A 22,820-nucleotide genomic window follows, 5' to 3' on the forward strand; every position below is an offset into this window, starting at 1 on the left:
CGGAGAGGCCCTGGTGGGAGGTGACGATGGGAGATCCTCGTCGTATACCTCGTCGTCCGTACCCGTCGCTGCCGTGTCAGTCCCCGTATCATCCCCTCGGGTGGACGGGGAGGAGGGCTGGACTGGTCGCGACGGCTGAAAAGGAGGTGGAGGGTGAATCCTTCTTTTCTTGGGAGGGGGAACACCCGAAGGTCCCGGTTCAGGATCCCCCGACGGGAGAGGCTGCTCCGTCGGCAACGGTAGTCTCGTCCTTATCTCTGAGCATAAGGACTGTATAGCCAACAAAATGGCCGCCGAGTTGTCTTGCGGCGCTGGCAGAGGGGAATCCGACGGGCGATCAGGGGCCCCGTCGGCACCCTCGACGCTGTCGTCGTCACCTGCGTCGGGATCCATCCCGACGGGCCGGTCTTCATCCACGCCAAGGCCGTGGCTTAAGACCTCGATCAGCTCTTCCTCTGAAGCCGAATCTACGACGACGCCCTGCCCCCCCTTTTTCTTCCCCGCCGGGGATTTCACAGGGGTCCTATCGACGGGCACAAAAGAGGACTCCCTCCGAGGTGGCAGGGAGACTCTGAGCCCCGAGGTCGCCACCACTGGTGTAGCCTCCACAGGCTGAGCCAGGCCCGCCGCGACAGTATCGATAGAGGGCTTGGCCGGATGGATTAAGGCCTTCACCACCTTAGGTGCGCTCACCGCCTTATCCTTGAGGGGGGGGGCACTGCCTCGCTCCCCCTCCGATGGGGCCTTCGAGCTCGACCGGGGCCTCTCCAGGAGCTTTGCCGGGTGCTCGCCCTTCCTCTTACCCGACCCAGAGCGTTGGCTCGTGGCTGAAGGTGCCGGGGAGGGTGCGCCCTGCCTGGCGCCCGTAGAGCCCGACCGTTCGGCGCTCCCGGTGCCAGCGGACTCACGGTGCTTGGCCTTGTGTTGGACCCCCGTCGCCGGGGCGTCCTCAAAGGTCTTAGAAGACCGCTCGGATTTCTTCCTCTTCTTCTCGCCTGACGGGCTCTTCCCTTCCAGCCAGTTGGCGAGGCGTTGGTGGCGGTCCTTCATGGTGGTCCTTCATGGTCCGCTCCGACATATTGCCGCAAAACGCACAGTCCTTCTCCACGTGCGTCTTGTCCTCATGTAAGCAGTAGAGACAAAAGGAGTGTTCGTCCTCCTTAAAGACATTCTGCAGCTGGCATCCTGGGCAGACCCTGAACAGCTTTCCGGGTGTCGAGCTTCCCTTCTCCTGGGCCATGTCCGGGCCTGAGAAGCTTCTGAAGTCCTCCAAAACGTAGCTCGACGAAATCTTCACCCTTGAGGGGCGCAGACGAATCCGACACGGGTCCCCGTTGATCGGATGGAGAGTCGGTGGAGCTTGAGGCTCTTTTGACCGGAAAAAACGAAGTTTTGAGAAAAAAACGTGAAAAAATAGCACTAACGCTCGAGAGCAATAGCACGAGGATCCCAACACATGAACGTGCGGTAAAAATCTGAAGATGGCTGCCAGAGGCGGTGCTTAGGTAGAGGGCAGTCATTGGCTGTGGTCAGTATGACGCAGAGACCAGTGATTGGTTATTACTACGAAAGACAGATCAGAAACGAAACTGATACTGGTTTTTTCTTTACCGAGGATTCCCAGCCTGACGACGGGGAATATTCATGAGCATGTGAATCATGCCAGACCCCATGCTGGAGAACTTGTTGACCACTACTATACCATCATGGCTAAAGTCGAGGGTACACGCAGGTAGATGGAGTCCACCCACTTTTTTCAGAGGGTGGACTCAGTTCCCCCCCCCCCCCCAGCTAAAATGAAAAACATTGAAAGACTTCCTTGACTTTATGATTTAAAGCCGACCTCAGGGATTGACCGCAGTCATCCGGTTTGTAGGCGGGACACTTCACCACTGCACTATATAATCAGATGAACAATAAACAACTAAAGGTAAATTGTCCCATTTCAGTACTGCATGTTCCAGGGAAAACATATGTATTGGTTCTTGGAGTTTAAAACATGCACACCTTTTAACATTTTCAAAAACACTATCAGAAGAAAATATCCTCTCTTGGTTTTGTGTGTGTGTTGATTTTATGAAAGGCAAATGCCACTTGTCCTGTGCAATTTGGGTGGATATACAAAATCAATTTCATGAAATGTGCATATTTCACCTTGATATGCTCATTTCTGGCAACATCACATCCCATTGCATTTGTTGATGAGTCCCCCCACTGTTAGTTTTATGACTTGAGCCCTGAATACCATGCTTGCCAACGCCACCTACACCTTGGCTTCCTTCATACTCCTAGCCTGCAGGGCTATACCAACCCAACACCAGAACTCCTGGTACACGTCAGATCTCTGAACTACGCACTCTGAAAAGAGCAGCTGAATCCGCCGAGCTGAAAATGCTGTCCTCTACCAATAAAGCTTTGTTTACGGAAGTCGCAACGAATTACAAACTAAGTATCCATGCTGCCAAAGCTGCGAGTTACAGCAACAAGATAGCCAATGCTGCCTCTAATATACAGTAACTTTTCATCATCTACCGGAACTAGAATCTCCTGGCCTCCCACCATCACTTGTAACTAAGTTTAACACCTGGTGTAACACCGTCCAGAATACCCTGACGGGTAACGGTAAACGCCAGCTACAAGACTGTTCAACCGTGGATGGCAATGCACAGCCTTTGCTGAAAAGACAGCACTTTTGAACGATGGCTCCCCAGCACGCCTCGCCAGCTTGACAAATCCTTCCAACTCCTTCACCATTGATGGCCACAACATCCCTGTTGTATCTGCTGTAAAATACTTGGGGGTCTACCTTGATGACTCCCTAAACATGTCGCGGCCGGTGAACCACATTGCATCCACTTCTGCCTACGCTACCAAGCTGATTAATGCTAGCAAACTGTTCTTCTCCTCCGAGAACCGCACCAACATTGCCCAAACTCTCGTTGGATCTAAACTGGATTACTGTAACGCCCTACTTTGCGGCACATCAGAAAAAAAACATGACACTAAGTAGCGCAAAGATGCCCCTGGGCTACGTGCGCTGCTATAAATGCATAAACAAACTTTGGATTAGTTACTCTTGGTTATAGTCTGGGATGGGAAAGTTATGCCAGAATTCCTGTTTTGTAGATTCATGGGCCCGTTTTTGGGCCCCTCAACTTGTTGGTTTTACCTGTCTCTTGTTAATAGCTTTTTGATGGCCTGATGGACTTTGCGTGAAGTCCCCCTGCTATTACGTCACTTTATCCCTTAAATACGGTAAATGGTATATGATAAGGTGCCCAATCCCAGGGGTGCCTCTAAAGCACCCCATATTTGCCCTAGAGTAATTATGTCACTGTATTTTGCTTTTAGGAAACATGGTGGTCGTCGTGCTTTAATTTTGGCTTCACCAAGGGTGCAAGCCATTTTGCCACATTGGTAGCTGTTAAGAGTAGATTTCTATACTCTGGCCTGGGGGACAGATGTATCAAAAGAAGGCCATCCTAGTTCGTGAACAGGGGCAACTGTGCGAGTTGTAGCCAAACCAATCAAGGTAGCATGGAGAGTGGTTAAAGCCAAGTCTAAAGAAGGTGTGAGCCTGGTCAAGGGTCCAAAATGATTCCACCAAGAAATCAAGGATTACACTTAGACAAGTAGTTATAAAAATACTATATGTATTTACGGCCAAGCAAACACTATAAAAATAACCTTAAACAAGTATTACCATCACAAACTAACAATAACATACATATATACAGTCCCAGCAGCCAGTGCAATAGAATCACAATTTCCCCCACCTCACAATACTGAAAGGAAAGGTATGGTTAGATTTGCAATGGAGGTCCACAATATTACAACCCTAACTTGACTGGGACCTTGTGCCCTGAAAGTTCACAAAGTTTCCAGCAGTTTTGTAAGGCAGGAAAAAGTTAGGAGGGTCATGTGGATGGGAGCAAAATTCCAAAAGTCAGGTTAAGGATGTATCCTAGTGAATAAAACGGTCTGTGCTTGCGTGAACAAACAAGAGCAAAGCCAAAATAATGTAAACGTTTTAAAGGTTAGGAAACATTTTAGAAGGTGAGATAAGAGTTCAGTACCACAGTAACTCAACCCCATACTGCAGTCTCTCTTGCGACATGGCAGATCTTTAGACGGTAGTCAGAGGTCAAGTTTCCCACCTTTTCTTTCGAACCTCTATGCCAAGGAGTTGCAGGTTCTGAGGGAATACCCGGCCGGCCACAGATGCTGGTGCAAGGTATTCCAGTTGAATAATGCAGCTCACTCGGGTGCAGGCCTCCTCTCAGCGCACGACTGGATGCGTGAAAGCAGTTGGATGATGGTCACTGTTGCAGGAGGGCACAGTTGTCACCACCTGTCAGCCCCGTATCTCGGGTCCCTTGGATGCTGGAACGCTGACATTTCGCTGAGACGACTCTTGTATGATAAGCTGGCAGTCCCCAGCGTCTGCAGAGCAGTAGCCCAAACTTCGAACTTGTCAGCCGCTGATTGGCTATGGGACACCTCAGAGTTCCCTGGGTCGCAGGACACTGTGCAGACTTCTGGAATGGGAGTTCCCTTCACTCCCGCGGTCGAAGATCCACCTTCTAAAGATCACTTGCCAGACCGGGCTCTTCCAGGAGAGCAGCAGAAGTTGGTCGCCAGGTCTTCTTGGGACGGGTCGCAATCTCTTCACTCGTCTTCAGCAAAGTAGGATACTTAGCTCTTTGCAGGATTTCTCCAGGATCGCTGAGGCATGACTGTAGGACTCCTCTTCTTATCCAGAAACTCAGGTGACACAAACTCAGCTCACCCAATGGGAGATCTGACCCTCACTCACACCCCGGCAGTGGTCCAATCAGGACCACTGAAGGTGAAACTCATCCATACTCTCTAGACATACAGAAACGAGTTTGGATTGGGACCAGACAGTCCCAGTCCACTTCCTGTGAACACACACACATGGCTCTGCACTAGCCTGCGAAAACCAAGGCTTTCCCGGGCAAGTGCATGACCATGAAGGAATTTCCTGACCTTGCAGGGAGAAGGCCACAGGGCAAGATGGGCAAAAGAACAAGCAAAAACCTGGTGGCATGGCCATGTTGGGACACTAGCCACTGTTAGTAGCCAAATGCGGTAAAAGCGGTAGGGCTAATGAAAAGTATTGCAAAAATAGTCAAACTGCAAGTGGTGCCACCAGCTTGTCTTTATGCATGTCTAAAGTAACCAAAACAATTCCTTTGAGTGTCATCTAGGGTCATACAAAAGAAACCTCACTGCACTGTAAGATGCATTGTGCAATGATTAAAAATGTTACCACTGCATACATCTGTTTAATTACAGGATATTCTGCTTCGCTGTGGATAGCTGCAGGAGTTGCAAAAGGTGCTGCAAGCTCACTGGCTCTTCAGTTATGGGTGTCTGAGGGTGCCACCAGCAGTATGTACCTTGATGCCCTGCTGTTGACATTTGTTGTTCACACTGCTGGCGCGAGTCGTTTGTTAAGAGTTCCTTCTTCTCCTTGGAGACTCCCTCGCTGGAGTATTCTCTCTTGGTTTGAACATAGAGATCCCGGGAAGAGCTTCTGTTTCTTTTCAGCATTGTTGGAGCCTTTGTTGGCCCTAGGTTCAAGTCTTAGAGAAGAAAATCCTGAATGGTGTGCACAGAGGCCCAGGAGGGTCTACTGTTGCCCCAACACCTGCAGTGCCTGGTGGAATGGTGGCTGCAGGGAGTGGGGCTCAATACAAGCCTTGCAAAAGGCTGATCTTTGCTAGCCAATCAGGGTCCGGGGGGCGGGCTGGGAGGCCGGTGGAGGGAGGAAAGGGAAGCGAGGAAGCAGGGGGGCAGGCCAGGGCAGGGGGACCCACCCACAGGCAAAAATGCAGCGCACAGAGGCCCAGGAGGGTCTTCTGTTGCCCCAACTCACCTGCAGCACCTGCAAAACTGTCTAAACTGAATTGCGTTATATTGTTTGGAATCATTGAGGGCCCATAACCTCACCCTCGCTCTCCTGCGACTAAGCCCTGCCTGTTCATCCACCTACATAGTTTGGGTTTTGGCTAGCAGCTCAGAGCTCCATGTTCATCTTAACTAGGGTGACCTACTAAAATCTGCCCACCAGTTTTCAAATACATCTTAAAACACTGGATTACAATTTGCAGCAATAATGTAATGTGCAAATAATATTTAAGTCAAAACAGATCTTTATGTGACTGTGCAACAAAACAGGAAAGCAGATTTACAAGTAAATGGCTAACATGCATGCCATCAGTGTCTTTAGTCATGACCAGTCCATGTTAAGGTGAGCAGGAGAGCTCAGCATCAACTGGGGCAGACGGCAACCAAAGTTCACCCACGAAAGAAAGTGTGCTCAAAGTTAATGTTTACTCCAAAGGAATAACGTTTCCCAGAGGATTCAACACAAGGACAATGAGTAGCATTTGTTAATCAGGGTTTTCCAATTAGGGAGAATAGGTTGGTTGGTTGGGGAGGCGTAGTTTGGGAATAGGGTGGTTAGGGTTAGTAGCAGATAAATAAAGGCAAAGAATTGGATGTAGCAATATAATTAGGAAATAAGAGTAGGACATTTCAAACTAGAGTATTGAGCCATGGGTATATGAGATTAAGAAGACAAAGATGTGTGCCGCAAATGCCCTTAGAATTACATACTGTCCAATTCCCCTTAACACGGTATAAAATAAGAACTGGGAGATATGAAGAAACCAGTATACCGATACAGAAGGTAAAACACCATGAATCAATTACAAAGACATGACTAGTAATGAAGGCAGCTTCAGATGATGGTTGCTTTAAAGCCAGAGTTTCAGATCAGAATTTGATGCATTTTACTCCCTATTTTGGAAATTGGGTTTAAAAACATTTCCAAAAGAACAAAAAACACAGTACTCGTTCCCGACTGATCTATTTTTAGTCAAGCAATGATGATTTTTTATTTAAAAAAAATGAAAAAAAATAATAGTTATTCTTGTAAATCAAACATTTTTTGTAGCTCATAATACCTGTAACTGAAAAAAACATTTTACCACATTTGCCGGCTTCCCATCAGCAGCAACATAGCACAGCTCCTCTTCGTGGGAGGTGCTGTACATGTCACTGGTTTCAACGCATGTGTAATGCAGGTTGCATAAAGGGTCAGCCACATGCATTCCTATTACTTCCCTTTTTACTTTGTTGGGTCTATTGGCCAGATTTTAGATACTTAAATAGGCAAGTATGCAGCTTATGTGGAGAGCTACTTACGGCATTATATTTGTATAGTAAATATGACATAACATTTTCAAATGACAAATTACACTGAATAGCTATAGCCTTATATTCACACTGCAATCTACTTAAGACAGTTATCTATATTTTGAAACAGATTTGTCAAACTATGTAATAAGACAAGATAAATAAAGAAAACATTCATTTGTCTTGAGATGAGACCTGTCTAAGGGCTGGTTTTCTTTTTGCAATCAGGCTTCTACTTACAGTTCTCATCATATCCTGCAGAGCACTGGCTTTGGCAATGTCCCCACTGAAGTGAGCCCCATGGGCGACGGGGAGTGCTTCACCAAGCATGTACAGCAATCGTATGGCAACTTCAACTTCCATAAAAGGTTTAGATTGCCAATTTCTAAAAAGAATATATATGGCATACTGAAAAAGCAACTTTACCACAAGTAAGTGCAAGAGAATTCAAGATCACATTGATTGCTCAGGAAGAAAAAGTGTAATTTATGATTGATCATGGGATCTGCGTCATGGTGGAAGAGTGAGGCAGAGTTAGATTACAGCTGTGCTAGGATAACCATTAGAGAAAAAAAGATTGTGGCAGAAAAAGCTTGACTCTGTTTCTAAACACTTACAGCGGTTTTTGTGTCCTCCTTTGTTGAGGGAACTACATCCACTGGCATTGATGGGCCACACACAGAAGATTAGAAAAGGAAGCCAAACCTCTACTAAAGGTAGATGTTAAGGTGGATTTCCAAAATCAACCTTGGGGGTTGGTTTTGGAAGGCCAACATATTATGGTTAACAGGAAAGACACAAAGTCTAGCCAAACCCAATAGAGATAGGTAGCAGATCGGAAATGCTTAGACTCAGGAGGGGTCAGAGTGGTCAAGGGCTACAATGAGACCAAAAAGAAAAACACAATTATTACAGTTAGGCAGGTAAACAGAACAATATAAAATGATTTATTACGCCATTAACATGCACACCAGCCAATAAAGCCTCTAGACAAATACTGTACCTCACTTACTATAAAATACATGTATGCGTTCACTCTTGTGAGATGATAGAAAAGCATGTGATTCAAATCCAGTGCAATACAGGTAAGTAGTCTGATTCAGAAATCATAGTAGAAACACCATAGAGAAACACAAACAGTACCCTCTTCATGGTTCGAAATTGAGGGGGGCTGGGAGCTATTCAGTTACTGTTTGTAGCCTAGAAGAGCCTGGTTAGCTTGACACCAACAGTTACCAGGAGCTACTTTTGGCTCCCCAGGCCAATGGATGCAGTACAAAGCCACCTATTAGTATTTACCTATGTGCATTTAGGATGATCTATAAATGAGAATTAGGACACAACTATATGATAGTTAAAGTATAGGGGGTAATAAATAATGGATAAAATAGTAGGTTTGCATCTTATGTGGAAATTAAATTTGCGAAGGGTATTAACAAGTGGCTCCTGGTTGCAGTGGTAGGCTGCTGCGCACTGGTTAATGCCAGACACCAAGTAGCTGCTTTTAGCCCCTGCTTATCCAATCTTAATTTCGGCCCCTGCTATCTAACTTTATATGTAAAGCTGAATATATGCATGTATGTATGTATGTATGTGTGCGTGTGTTTGTCTGGCTATACAAATCCGCAATGTTGAACCCACGTGTACCACATTTTGCATGGATTCCTCTTTTGTCTGGGGCAAGATCGTAGTCTATATTTGGATGCAAAATATTCACTCCGTAGACACCCTCATTTACTGATGCTCACCCCAATTCACTACAGTAGGCACTAAGAGGCAACATTTGGAAAAGTGTCTGAAGCAAAATGTTCGATATGTTGGTTATTACTTTAAAATGTATTACCACTGTATAAAGTTGGAAACTGTTTACTAAAGCATTTTTAAAGGGAATAAAAATAAAAAAGAATTTAAATCTTTTTTATCACACCACTCCAAATATGGGAAATGGCAAGGTGCAAGGTTACAGTTCACTTAAGTTCATTCATGAGAAGAGAGCACAATCAATCTTTTTTGGACAATTTTCCAAATGTGCTGAAGCCATTGAGTGACAAACATGCCACACACAAAACGAACATCGCTTGGAAAAGCTCCATCTGATGCAAAGCGAAAATCACAATCAAGCGCTTCTGAAACACAACAAACAGCAGCAGGACTTGCCGAACAGAGGACAAGCGCAACTTTCTCCAGGACAAATGAGATGCCAGAGCAAACTGAAGCAAGACTTGCTGACATGAGGACAAGAGCAACATCCTCCAGGGCACATGAGACACCAGAGCAAACTGGTGTCTATAAAGCATTTATGTCATTGTTTATTGTCTTTCCCTCACTAACTGTTTCTGTTACCAGGGCAGTGGGATACTTTTTATCCTACCTGTGTTTTCTTCTTGAGAGATCAGCCCACACCACCTTATGTGGGGTGCTGAGGAGATACAGTGAGCGCCTTTTCTCGCCTCTCCAGTAACGTTTTGTTACTGTGGCAAGCCCATCTGTTCGGGCTGGTGGCAGTGTACCTTTTACACATCTTTTTCTGTACTTTACCCTGTAGACTGAAGTCACAGCTCCAATGAAGATACACAGGGGACCCCCTACCCAAAATAGAGGCCCTACTTTTTAAAGCCCTGAACAAGATGGCTTATTTCTGATCCCTTTGTCTACCATGTTAGGTGGGAGAGGGTCCTCTTGTCCCTTTGTCCCCACTGGGCTTCCCATGGATAGTCTGCAAATGCTCTGTGTGTGCCTGGCAGGACAGGAAGTGGGGGAGGTCAACCGAAACTCCCCTGCCTCTCGCTCTGCAGTGTGCCTGGCTGAAAACAGTTCAGACTGAGAGGCAGGCTGGCCCCATTGGACAGCCTCCCCCAAGATTGAATGGTGCATGGGACGTGATTGGTGGACTCAGCCAGTGTTCCTCGATACATTCCGACGTCCTGGAGCAGAAACCAAGAGTCGACCACTGGAACAGAAATATCCAAAGAGGAGAATGAAGCAAGACATTGCTAGCCCTTCCAACGACCACCAGAGCCTACTGAGTCATCGCTGCTGACTTGACCTCACCAATCCAATCAACAGGGAAGATCTGAAGACTACTTCCTCCCATAGACTGGTGTGCCTATCTAGAATTTTTGCGCCATCCCCTGAAGACCTGCAACCCCCAAGGCCTGCAAACTCCCAAAACCAGTGGTCCAGTGCCAAAACGCAGTGCATTGTCCTCTGAAGCACAGTTTTGCATGTACCTTTGTGGACTTCCTTCTAAGCCTGCAACAATTTGAGCCAGCTCCAGAAAGTCTCCTCACCAAAGGCGAGGGCCGTGAAACGGAGTAGAGTGGACCGTCACGACAACTGTCTGCCTTCCAAGCCTGCAAAAGGCACCAACAAGCCAGTACCATGAAGATCGATTGCTGGACGTCCCTCTGCTCGAGCGCCATCGCCAGACCCACCAAGGTTACTGTCTCCCTATTACAGGAGACCGGGTCATTTGTCACCTTACAGCTGGAACCGTCCCACAGCAACACCTTCAATCCAAGGTACTGTCTACCTCCGGTACCATCTATCTGGGGGATGCTTGTGCAATCCTGTGACTCTGGGGACTGCAGGTAGCTAGTATCCTGCCTCCCCTCAGGTCCCCATAGAGCAACTTTGGGGTGGACAACCCATTGTACTCTAGAGGTAGAACCACCTGCCCGGGGCACCTTTTCAGGGGGTCATCCTAACCTCCCTGGACCAACTTGTAACCAACACCTTTACTTACCTGCAATGTTAAGGAATCATTAGGCTCCCTGCCCTCTGAACACTGTTTTTGGCTCCTTTCCACCTTTTCTCAGTTAACCTGCAGCTACTGGTGGCCCAGTGGCCCATCTGAACTTTGAGAGACTCAAACTAGATAGGGTTGGACTGTTAAGAAAGGATTGGGTTAAAGTTACAAAAAGGTATTAAGAGTTTGCAAAGGTTTTGCATATAGATTTCCAGTTGGTTTACTAAGTGATTTGTTACTGAAAAAGCTATTCTAACACTATACCTGTGGGTTACTATTCTAAGAGTATTGCAGTGTTCTTGTACGGTTTATATGTTTTCTAGTACTTACCTGATCTTTGAATTACAATAGTGTGCCTTAGTGCATATATAATAAATACCTATTTTTAAATAACTGCTAAGTGTGTACGCGTTTTTCGTGAACCAAGGTGTGCTCTGAGGTCTTGGTACCCAACTACAGCCTTCCTCCCTCCTTAGACTAAGCCTCGCTGCTCACCACTCTACCAATCCCTTGGGTATTTCAGGATGATCCTCAGAGGTGTATACCCTGTTCATCCAAGGTGGGCTTTCCCAAGTCCTGTCAAAGAGCGACTTTTGCAAAAAACCATATCTATGTGGATGGGGTCCAGAAAGTCCCAGTCCACTTCCTGGGACCCCACACATGTGGGATGCACTAGCCTGGGAAAAGCAAGCCTTTCCCGTGCATGTGTATGACCATAATAGAAAATTCCTGACCTGGCAGGGCAGGAATAAGGCCAAGGGACAAGATGGCCAAGGAACAAACAAAAAACCTCATGGCACGTCCATGTTGCGATACTAGCCTCTGTTAGTAGCAAAAAGCGGTGAGGCTAAAGAAATATAAATGAAAACAATATTAAAAAAATAACTGCTGCCACGAGTTTCTCCTTAAGCACATCTTCGGTAATCAAAAAATCCCTTTGAGCGTAGTCTAGGGTCACAAAAAAGAAACCCCACTGCATTGGAAGATGCCCTGTGCAATTTTAAAAAGTTACCCAAAAAGGCAACAAAGTCAAAAGACTAAGGGAAACAGTTTCCCAATACTGACAACCTGAAGGACTAGTCAGTTTCCACACAACATGTGCGCAAAAGCCCAGTGGAGTGAAGCTGAAGGCTTCACTTCAATGTAAAAAGTCAGGACATGATGAAAAACAAAAGCAAAAAGTTTGGGACTCCATAGAATATGAAGGGAAAGTTGCTAAATAGAGAAATCTTTCCCAGCGCTCGCGCGCACCCATTCCCTTCCTCCCCCATCCGAGACCAAGGACGGGGGAACTAATCCACCCCTGGATGGGTCGCATGTTCAGGTCAGTTATACATTCTGGACAACCCATCAGCATTACAAAGTTGTGCACCCGTTTAAATTTAGACGATCTTTCAGGCATGGTTATTGAATTTAGATAACTGTTCAAGCATTGTTCATGCTTTAATTTTAGACAACTCAGGTTTTGTGCAGCTTTGAATTTCAGAATGTGTGCAAGCACTGTTCACATTTGAATTTAGACAACCTTTCAGGTATTATTCAAAGTCTTGAAATAAGACATCTTTTCAGGCATTGCTTAGCTTTAGAACTTCAACAACTTGTAAGCATTGTTCAGATCTTTGAATGAAACAACTCTCAGGCATTTTTTGTGTTTAGACCTTTGCGTACTATTCAAGCACAACCCAGGCTCAAATTTAGTCCTTTATCACTCCGGACTGAACTCACAGCATCGCTCGCTAACCACAGCTCTGCCCATTTCCCAATCTTCAGGCGACACACCTTCCACCATGCCACACACTGCCCAGAACAGAGCTGCATATGGGCGCTCTAGAAACCGAACCAATGCCATACCCAACCCTCTGCCCCTCTCCTCCCTCGCTCATACACGCTTCCCACTCTCCACCACACCAAATAAAATGCCTGTCTGCCCCCCCACCGCACACCTCAACCCTCCCGACCATCCATCCATCCATCCATCCATCCATCCATCCATCCATCCATCCATCCACCAAAGCCCAAACAGAGCTGTTAGGGAGAATTTTCTGTTTAGTGCTAAATTCCTCCCACCTTAGAGACCCACAGCTCTTCTGCTGAACTTTGGGACCTTGTATTTTTAATTCTATGTGTTTTATGTGTTCTTTTTAACTTTGGAGTCTGAAAAACTCCAAAGACGACATCTTTGCATTGTGACACACAGCACCTTCAGTGCAGTGGCACAGGGAAGTCTCAGATTTCCCAAAGGTTTAAATACCTTCTCTTGGTGAAACTACTGTTTCCAAGAGCAGTGAAGTGATTACAATTTGTAACTTTCTAGACCCAGCACACACTATCTTACGTAGGGTGCTGGAGGGGTTACTTAGTATCCCCTTTGTCTAGTTTCTCATGTAACATTTTTATGTTACACTTTCTACAATTAATGACTGGTGGCAGTGGTTTCTTTTTTTACCGCAGGCTGAGTTCACAGCTGCAGTAAGGCACCCATGGGTGCCCATTTTGTCAAAATGACCCTGGTCCTCTTTTGTCGCCATTTCTTGTTGGAAAGGTCCTTGTTGAGATTTACTCTGCGCACCAAATCAGGTTTGGTCCCTTTGTTCATTTTGTCTTTGGCGGGATTCACGAGTGAAGCCCGCCTCTGGCTCCAGTATGTCTGGCAGGAACTGAGGGAGGTGCCCGAAACTCCCTGTGCTTAATCCTTGGTTACAGGTATGCACCCAAAGGTGATTGGCCAGCCACCCTGCTGTGCGATTGACAGATAGGCTGGAAGGCAGAGTCGAGCACTGGACGAAGGAATCCAAAGAAGAACTTGGAAGAGATGCCTGCTGCAACTCCTGGACCGTTGCTTTGCCCGGTGAAGCCCTGCTGCTGTGCTGAAGCTCCGAATTCGTTTCGACTAGAGAAGCCTTGCAAGGACGACTTCTCCCCTTGGGTTGGTGGGACCAATCAACCCCAAAGTGAACTTGTTTGAACATCCTCTCGGAGCTGGCAGTACTTCCACTGCTGCTGCTGCTGGAACCGAAGTGCCAGGGAGAGGAACACCAAACTGAGTGGATCGCTTTTAAGTCGGACCTGAGCACCAGGAAGATCCTCCGCACTTCCCTGAAGCAGGACTGACCAAGCCTGAGCCACCTCACGAGTGCTGGACCCCAGATGCGAGGAAAGTCTGAAGTGGTATCCGAGAACCGCAGTGTTGCTATTTGCTGTCAGGCACGAGGAGCTGAAACCGTCAAGTGCCGCTGAAGGAACAAGTTACTTACCTGTAACTGTTGTTCTCCAGCATGGGTCTGGCATGGATTCACATGCTCATTAATATTGGCTGGGAATCCTTAGTAAAGAAAAAAAATCAGTTTCAGTTCCATTTCTGAACTGTCTTTCTCCTAATGACCAATCATTGTGCTCTGGGTCATACTGCCCCAAGCCAATGACTGCCCTCTACCTAAGCCCCTCCTATGGCAGTCATCTTCAGATTTGGTTGCACGTAAAGTGGCAGTAGGACCAAGAGAAGAGCCACAGAGGGGTAGGTGGGAGGGTTCGCATGTGAATCCATGCCAGACCCATGCTGAAGAACAACAGTTACAGGTAAATAACTTGTTCTTCTCCAGCATGGGGTCTGGCATGGATTCACATGCTCATGAATAAAGAATACATAGCAGTACACACATGCACAACCACAGTGGGTGGCAAGGTTCACCATTAAGCATCTCTTAACTCCTCATCAGACTCCCTTTCAAGCGTACAGGTTGCGCAGCACTGCTTGGCCGACACTGGACTCCTCCCTGGAATCCCTGTCGATGCAGTAGAACTTCGTGAAGGTGTGCGTCGACGTCCACGTAGCAGCCCTGCAGATGTCCAGAAGGGGCACACCAGACAGGAACGCCGTATTTGCAGCGATCGCTCTGGTTGAATGGGCTCTCGGACGGCCAGGCAATGGTCAGTTTGCCAACCAGTGACAATGATGCAGCCGGAGAGCCACCTGAAAATGGAAGCCTTGGAGAGGGCCTTCCCATGGTTCAAGGGTCCAAAGTTCACAAAATGTTGCGACGTCTTCCGGAAGCTCTTCATGCGGGCCACATAGAACTTCAGTGCTCTAGCCACATCCAGCGAGTGCAAAGTCCTCTCAGCCGGCGACAAAGGTGTCGGGGGGAAAAAAACAGCTAACACCAAGGGCTCGTTTAGATGAAAGCCAGACGGCACCTTGGGCATGAAGGAGGGGTGCGTCCTCAGCACTACCCTCCTCCCGTGGATAGACAAGTAAGGTGGTTTACAGGAGAGGGCCTGGATCTCTCCAACTCGTCGTGCAGAGGTGATGGCCACAATAAAAGCTGTTTTCCACTACAAGAATTCAAGCTGTGCCGAATGCATAGGCTTGAACAAAGGTCCCATGAGCCTAGTAAGCACCACATTGAGCTCCCACGCCGGGGCTGGAGCCCTCACCGGCGGGAACGAGTGAAATAGTCCTGTGACAAACTCCTTGACCAATTGATGTGACCGTAAGGATGGTCGCCCTGGAGATCTGGTGTAGCGGGAGACAGTCGCCAGATGAACCTTGATGGAGGCGTGGGACAGCCCCGTTTTGGCCAACGATGGCAAATATGGAAGCACTTGAGGAACCTTGATCTTTAGGGGGATCAATCTTCTGGGAACTGCACCAAATAGTAAATCTCTTCCATTTGAGCCCGTAGCATTTCAAAGTAAACAATGCTCTAGCCTTTGCGAGAACTTCCTTGCAGTCCACCGCAAGATCGTAGCCACCGAACTCTAGTGCTGCAGTAGCCAGGCCTTCAAGTTAGAGACCCTGGGTCATGGTGAAGAATGGCACCTCCTTCCCAGGCGAGAAGATCCACGACCACGGGCAGCTTGACTGGTGGGGACGCCGACATGCTGAGAAGGTCCGGGAACCAGATCTGCCTAGGCCACACCGGTGCAATGAGTATCATCCGGCACTGGCACTGTATGAGTTGACTGATGAAGCAAAGTAAACAGCAACGGAGGGAACGCGTACAGAAAGAGGCTTCCCAAGGGAATGAGAATGCATTCCCCATGCTCCCCTGCTGGGGAAACCTGCTGGCAAACCTCCAGCCTTTGGTCGCCGTCGCAAACAAGTCTATCTGGGTATTGCTCCATCTGAGAAGAGATTCTCCACTAGGTCCTGCCGAAGCTCCCACTCATGGCAAGCGCGAAGCTCCCTGCTCAGGGAGTTGGCAACAGTGTTCTGTACTCCTGCCAGATGAAAGGGGATGAGGAACATCCCTTGGGTGACGGCCCAATACCATAGATCCTGCGCCTCTTTGGAGAGCACGAGGGACCTCGTGACCCCCTGTTTCCCGATGTAAAACATTGTGGTGGTATTGTCTGTGAATACCATAATCACTTTGCCCTTGAGGCACAGCAGAAACAATTTGAGGGCCAACAAACTGCCCGTAGCTCCAGAACATTGATGTTCAACGTCTTCCCCTCCGGCAGCCACAGGCCTCTGGCTTGAAGACTTCTGGTGTGGGTTCCCCAACCTTCCAGGGAAGCATCCATCATTACCATCTCCTGATGCGGTGGAGTCTGGAAATCTGTGCCCCCGGTTAGATGAAAGCGCACGCTCCATCACCTTATCGCCCAACGGAACTCCTCGTCGAGGGCGATCTTGTCCTGCAAGCTTCCGGACACTTGAATCCAATGGGCATTGAGGAACTCCTGCAGTGGGCGCATCCGTAGCCTGCAGAGGCGGATGAGGTAAATGCATGACATCATGCCGAGCAGAGACTTGAAGTTCCTCACTGTGGCGATCTTCAGAGCAAGCAGTCATTGCACCTTGTACAGGATGGCCGCCACTCTCTCCTCCGACGGTGAAGCCAGACATGACACTGTATTGAGCTGGGATCCCAGAAATACTGCCTCCTGCGATGGGGTCCAGAAGAAGTTTGCATAGTTCACTGAGAACCCAAGATCCATCAGTAGGCTGACGGTCTTCGCTGTGTGGTCGACAGCGATGCTCCAGGAGCTGGCGGATGAGGCAGTCGTCCAAGTAAGGGTAGACGTGGATCCCTTGCAGGCGTAGATGAGCCGCCACCGGCGCCAGGCAATTGATGAAGACCCTTGGCGCCGACTTCAGTCCGAAGGGAAGGGCCTTGAATTGATAATGACTCCCCTGGACGACAAAGCGCAAAAATTTGCGGTGTCCTTTCTGAATGGGGATGTGGAAGTACGGATCCTCCAGGTCCAACGACGACAGAAAGTTTCCCATTTCCAGTTGTCCCAGCACATGTTGAAGCGTGACCATGCAGAACCGTTGAGACTTTATGTACTTGTTCAGCCGTCATAGATCGAGAATGGGCCTCTAGCCCCGGTCTTCTTTCTTACTAGAAAGTATAATGAGTAAACTCAGGAGCGCCGGTGCCGATTTGGAACTAGCTCCATCGCCCCTTTCTTGAGCATGGCCCGAACCTCCATCAGCAGTTGGGGTATGTGATTTTTCTGCCAGGCCACCGGTGGTATCCGAGGACAGTTCTGTTGAAACTCTATAGTGTCTCCATGGGCGAGCACGTCCAGCACCCAACCGTCGGTGTAGATGGTCTTTCACACGCTGATTAAATTCACCAGCCGGCCTCCCATCGGGGTGCACGGGTGGGGGTCCGACGTCCCGGCCGGTTCATTCTTGTTTGGAGGTCGACGCGCCGCCTGCGGGTCCTTGGCGACGATGGCAACGGCGACCCCCACCAAAGGTCTTGGATCGGCCCCTGTTGGTTTTCTGGGCCGAGGAGCAGGAGGGCTGGCGATAAGAGGAGCCCCCGCCAAAACCTTTGGAGGATCCTTGGGACTTGCTGCCAGAGGGCCGAAAGGACGGCCCGCCGCTGTTGAAGAGTCCCCAAAGCATGCGCCGTCTCGTTGTCCGCCTTGATGACCTATGGACTCATCTACCGTCTTTCCAAACATATTGTCCTCGTCGAAGGGCATGTCCAAAACCCTTGACTGAACGTCCTGCCGAAAGTTGGTGGCCTTGAGCCAGCCACGACGACAAAGGCAAACTCTGTTGCCCATTTGGCGGAATCCCACGTCCGCAACTGCCATGGCCATCGTGATGGCGTGGTCCGAAGCTACCTCGCCTGACGGAAGAATTTCTAACGCTTCTGACCTTTTGTCATCTGGGTAGAAAGTCCAGGATGGGAGCAATCTTGAACCACAGCTCTCGGTTATAGCATGCCACGATGGCGAGAGCGTTGGCGGCCTTGATGGTAGTCACCACAGAGTAGATAACTCGTTGTCCCATGGCGTCTAACTTCTTCCCCTCGCTGTCCGGCCTGGTGGAGGCTGCTGATGAAGAAGCACCCGAAGACTTCTTTTTGGCCACCGCTGATACCGCAGTGTCTGGAGATGGTTGGGCCCGCAAACACTTGGGCGCTGAGTCCGGCACCCTGTATTTATTCTCAAAGTGATCCCTCTTCGCCAGGGCCATAGAGGGGTTGCTCATGAGAGACAATCCTTCGTCCCAAATGTCATCCAGGAGTGGGACCGAAACAGTCTTTCTCTTCGCCTCGCGGCGTTGATACAGGAAGCCCTCCTTCTCCTCTGGAGTGAGCTGGAAGAGCTCCGAAGCCCTGGAGATCATTGCGTGGAACGAGCCAATCTCATTCGGTGGGGGGTGGGGGGGGTCTTTGGCGGAACAGGCATCCTCTTCCGAATCGCGGAGACCAGAGTATGCAGAGCTGATAGAATGTCCACTGAGAGGTCTTTATGCGGATGGGGAGGGGGTGGTGGCGGCAACTGCGGCGGAAGTAGAATCAGCCCTCCTCACTCTGCCGATCTTAGTCATCCTCCTCGACGGTAACCTCATTGTCGCCTTCATCGGTGCCCTCGTTTTAGGGCCTGCTACCTACGTGATCTGATCCTCCTCCTGGATGGTTAGCAGACTGGTGAGCTCCGCCTCAGAGGAGATATCCGTGCCCTGGAGGGCCTCCACAGCCCCCCCCCCTTCTCTGTGGCCCGAGGGGACAGTCTCGGGGAGATGACCGTTATCATCATCTTCGCGGTCTTCACTATGGGCTGGAAAGAGGACTCTCTCCTGGCCGGGAGTGCTATCCATACCTTTGGGGGAGGTAGGAGGGGTGTCCTGCGGCTCCGCCGTCCCAGCCTTCGCAAGTGACGCCACCACCCCTTCGATGGAAGGTTGGCCCTTCGTCGAATGGACCTGGACCTTCACGGCCAGGGCCGTCTTGGTTGTCCAAGAGGCCTTCTCCTTCGGGGAGGGTCAGAGCCACGATCCCCCTTGGCCTTCTCCGGCAAATCAGCCTTGGGCTTCTCTTTGAGCTTGCCTGGATGGGCCGATTTCCTCTTGGACGAAGATCCAGAGCGTTGACTGGTGATGGAGGCCATTGGAGACGCTGAACTCGCCCTGGCCGCCGAAGATCCCGTTGCAACGGCGCTCCCGGTGCCAGTGGACTCACAGTGCTTAGCCTTCTGTTGGGCGCCCGCCGAAGGGAGGCCCTCAAAAGGTCTTATAAACCTGCTCTGCTTTCTTGGAACCGGGAGAGGCATGCTGCTGGGACCCACCCAGAGCAGGGGCCTTGGCCTGCAACCACTCCTTCAGCCTCCTGTGCTGATCCTTCACCATGCGCGGCGGCATCTCCTGGCAAAATGCACAATCTTCCTCCACGTGCGTCGGGTACAGGCAGTAAAGGCACTGAGAATGTTTGTCGTCCAAGAAGACAATCTGCGAGCCGCTTTTGGAGCAAAGTCTGAACAGAGGGGCTGAATCCTTCTGCTCTAACATGGTCCAAGCAGCGTGGGCCTGGAGAATCTTCTGGAAGCCTCCACGAAAAAACTTGACAAAATTCGCCCTTGAGGGGCGCTGAAGACTCCGGCAACGGGTCCCCATTAATCGGAAGGTTGATCGATGGAGCACAATGCTCGATTGACCGAAAAATAGAGTTAAACTCTTCCAAAAAGCGAAAGAAACGCAGTAATAGCTCGAGGCCAAGCACAAGGACTCCCAACACTTGAACGTGCAGAAAAAATATGAAGATGGCTGTCATAGGAGGGGCTTAGGTAGAGGGCAGTCATTGGCTGGGGGCAGTATGACCCAGAGCTCAGTGATTGGTTGTTAGGAGAAAGACAGCTCAGAAATGAAACTAACCGATTTTTTCTTTACCCAAGGATTCCCAGCCTGACGACGGGGAATATTTATGAGCATGTGAATCCATGCCAGACCCCATGCTGGAGAATTGAAGTTTGCCCATTGCTGCCGCTGACCTTCCCATTGCAGTGCAGGAGTCCCCAGACATCCTCCCTGTTGTCCCCAGGACTGTGGCTCAGGAACAACAGGATCTGCAGAGCTGTACAGGAACAGAAGCCAGCTGGAAACATTTCTTCTAACCAAAGGTACTGTAAAGTTAAGAGGACTTTCCTCTTGTTATGTAGCCTTACTTGCTCTCAGTTGAGACTGTTCTTGGTTGCCATTGCAGAGTTGCTTACAGCTTTGCCCCACACAAGCCTCCCAGCTTGTGGCCCTTCAAGTGAATCTTATATCTACAAACGTTTCTAAAAACATTGTGCAAGACTTTTACTTACCTGCAAAGATCTTCAGCTCCCCTAGACTTTACTCAACTAACATTGGCTGTCCTGGCTCCCTACGAGACTCTTCTTGCCTCTGACTCTGTGCCTTTACCTTTCCCCCAGAAAAGTGTTAAATGTACTTGACATTGGAAAGTTTAAAAAAGTACTTAACACTTTATGACTTATTTGTTAATCTTTATTTTAATTCCCCAAACTAACCTTTGCACCAAATTCAGTATTGCTCTAAATGTACCAGTGATAAATCAATGTCCACAGGATCCAAGTTATTTAAGTCACCTGAGGGTGTAGGACGAGTGTGTGCCATCCCCAATGGGCATCATCTTATTTAGTGAAATTAAGAGTGTGTTTTGAAGTGTATTATAATTGTTACATGTGTTGTTCCCTTCTGAAGAAGGCTTATATAACTGACCGTTATATACATTAATAATTGTTTAATCAAGAAACCTTGAGTGTAAGTGTTTATTTGAATAACTGTCACTGTGTAACTCTGTTACAACCCTACTGCTCACATTGACCCCTCTTGAGACAAGCCTGGCTGCTCAGCCACACTATCAACCTGTGTAGTACAGACCTATACCAAAGGTTGGGTTCCTATTGCCAGGAGGTCAAGGTTGCTGTAGTCTTCCACAGGATGCTGCACACAATCTTGCCTAACAGAGCTGCATGGTGGCACTCTGGAATCCAAATCATCAGCCCCTTCAGCCACCCTCCCACATCCCCCTCTACAGCCACCTTCCTCTTACAGATTAAAACCCAGACATCCTCTTCATCACAGAGACCTGGTTCTCCAACGACTACGTACCTATCGCACACAAGCTCTTCCAGCCCAGGCTAATACATGATAGTGCAGAATAGGTCCAGCAGAGGAGGAAGGTAGGCCAGCCCCCACAGACACCATCTTTCAGTCCAACTCAAGGAGAAATTACCCTGCAAAACTGACTGTGAATCTCTGCTAGCAAAGATACAAGTCTCCCCCTCTGTCAACCCCAGCTTCCTATTCCTATACAGAACCCCTGGCTACAACAGGACATTTTCAGACTCCCTTAGTGACGTCCTATCAGCCACCTTAATTCAGCATCCATCTCTCACCATATTAGGAGATTTGAACACATCCTCAAACCCCATGACGTGTTTTCTCACGGACAACCAAGAAGCCCTCAACTTGACCCACAAGATAAGATATCTCTCCACACCCACACCACAGGACACACCCTCAATGCTTTATTCAACTCCACAAACCTGATCTCCAACCCTGCCTCCCCGTCAACTAATCTGGGCAGATCACTCCGTGATCATCTTCCTCTCCTTGACCACTCCCCACTCCATTTCCATCACGCCAGCCTTCCCTCTTCAACCTCTCCCTCTCCCGTCCTCCTCTGGAAGGAAGTCGCTATTAACCCTGATCTGGCCAGCTCCCTCCGAAACTCACTCCCAGCACTATAACTCCATGCAGAACCTCTGCTGCATTGACCGTTTCGATCACTTTCTCACCAGCGCCTCCCTTGCCCTCACTCGGGACAAGATGTACCAGGCCTCAACCTCAAATGGTACACACCCTACATCAAATCTCTCAAAACCCTCAAGCACTGGCTTGAGAAGACTTGGAGAACTAACCCCACACTCCAAAACCTCTTTTGCATGACTGACTAGGGCCTAGCGCACAAATTAGAAAAGCCAAAAGTAAGTCGACTGTAACAAATCTAACTCTTGTAACCCTAGCCCGAAACTACATATAATCATCAACTAATTCAAGATGCCTCGCTGTCCAATCCCCTCGCCCCAGCTCCCAATTCCTCTGCGACACTCTTCTACAACCACTTTCACAATACCGTCATGGATAGACAAAGTTGCAGCATCTCCAAACTAGCTTTGGCGCCACAGCCTCTTCCCATCCCCCTCCAAGCCCCATCCCTAATCTGCCCACTGTGCTCTCCTCGGTCACCCACATCTCACAACCTGAGTTACTCAAGATTCTAGAGCAAAGCCAACCTTTGGGCTGCCCTGGAGAACCCCATCCTCTCTTAAAAAGAGCATCCCAACGACAACTTGTGCAGGCAGCACTGCTCAAACCATTATGAACTATTCTCTCTCCTCGGGTATCTCTGCAGTGGCCTTCAAAACCTCTTATGTCAAACCCATCTTCAAAAGAATGCTCCTCTACCCCCTCGTTCCCTCCAACTACTGCCCTATTTCTAAAACCTGCTTCATTGCCAAACTCTTAGACTGCACTGTATACAAACAGCTCTGCCTCTTCACAGAAACTAACAACCTTCTCGACCCAGCCCAA

The 22,820-nt window shown here is 48.8% G+C and overlaps 1 protein-coding gene across 5 annotated transcripts in view; it reads right to left on the bottom strand.

The window, feature by feature from the left end:
• Window positions 1-22,820, bottom strand: part of XPOT (exportin for tRNA) — a 1,180,573-nt gene that overhangs the window by 565,074 nt on the left and 592,679 nt on the right. For all 5 annotated transcript variants that reach the window (XM_069629779.1, XM_069629778.1, XM_069629776.1 and 2 more), the window contains one exon: window positions 7,468-7,612. In XM_069629779.1, the coding sequence (XP_069485880.1) occupies window positions 7,468-7,612 (145 nt within the window). The remainder of the gene's footprint in view (window positions 1-7,467; window positions 7,613-22,820) is intronic.

This window comes from Ambystoma mexicanum, chromosome 12, assembly GCF_040938575.1.
Source record: "Ambystoma mexicanum isolate Mex_15411 chromosome 12, UKY_AmexF1_1, whole genome shotgun sequence".
NCBI lineage: Eukaryota > Metazoa > Chordata > Amphibia > Caudata > Ambystomatidae > Ambystoma > Ambystoma mexicanum.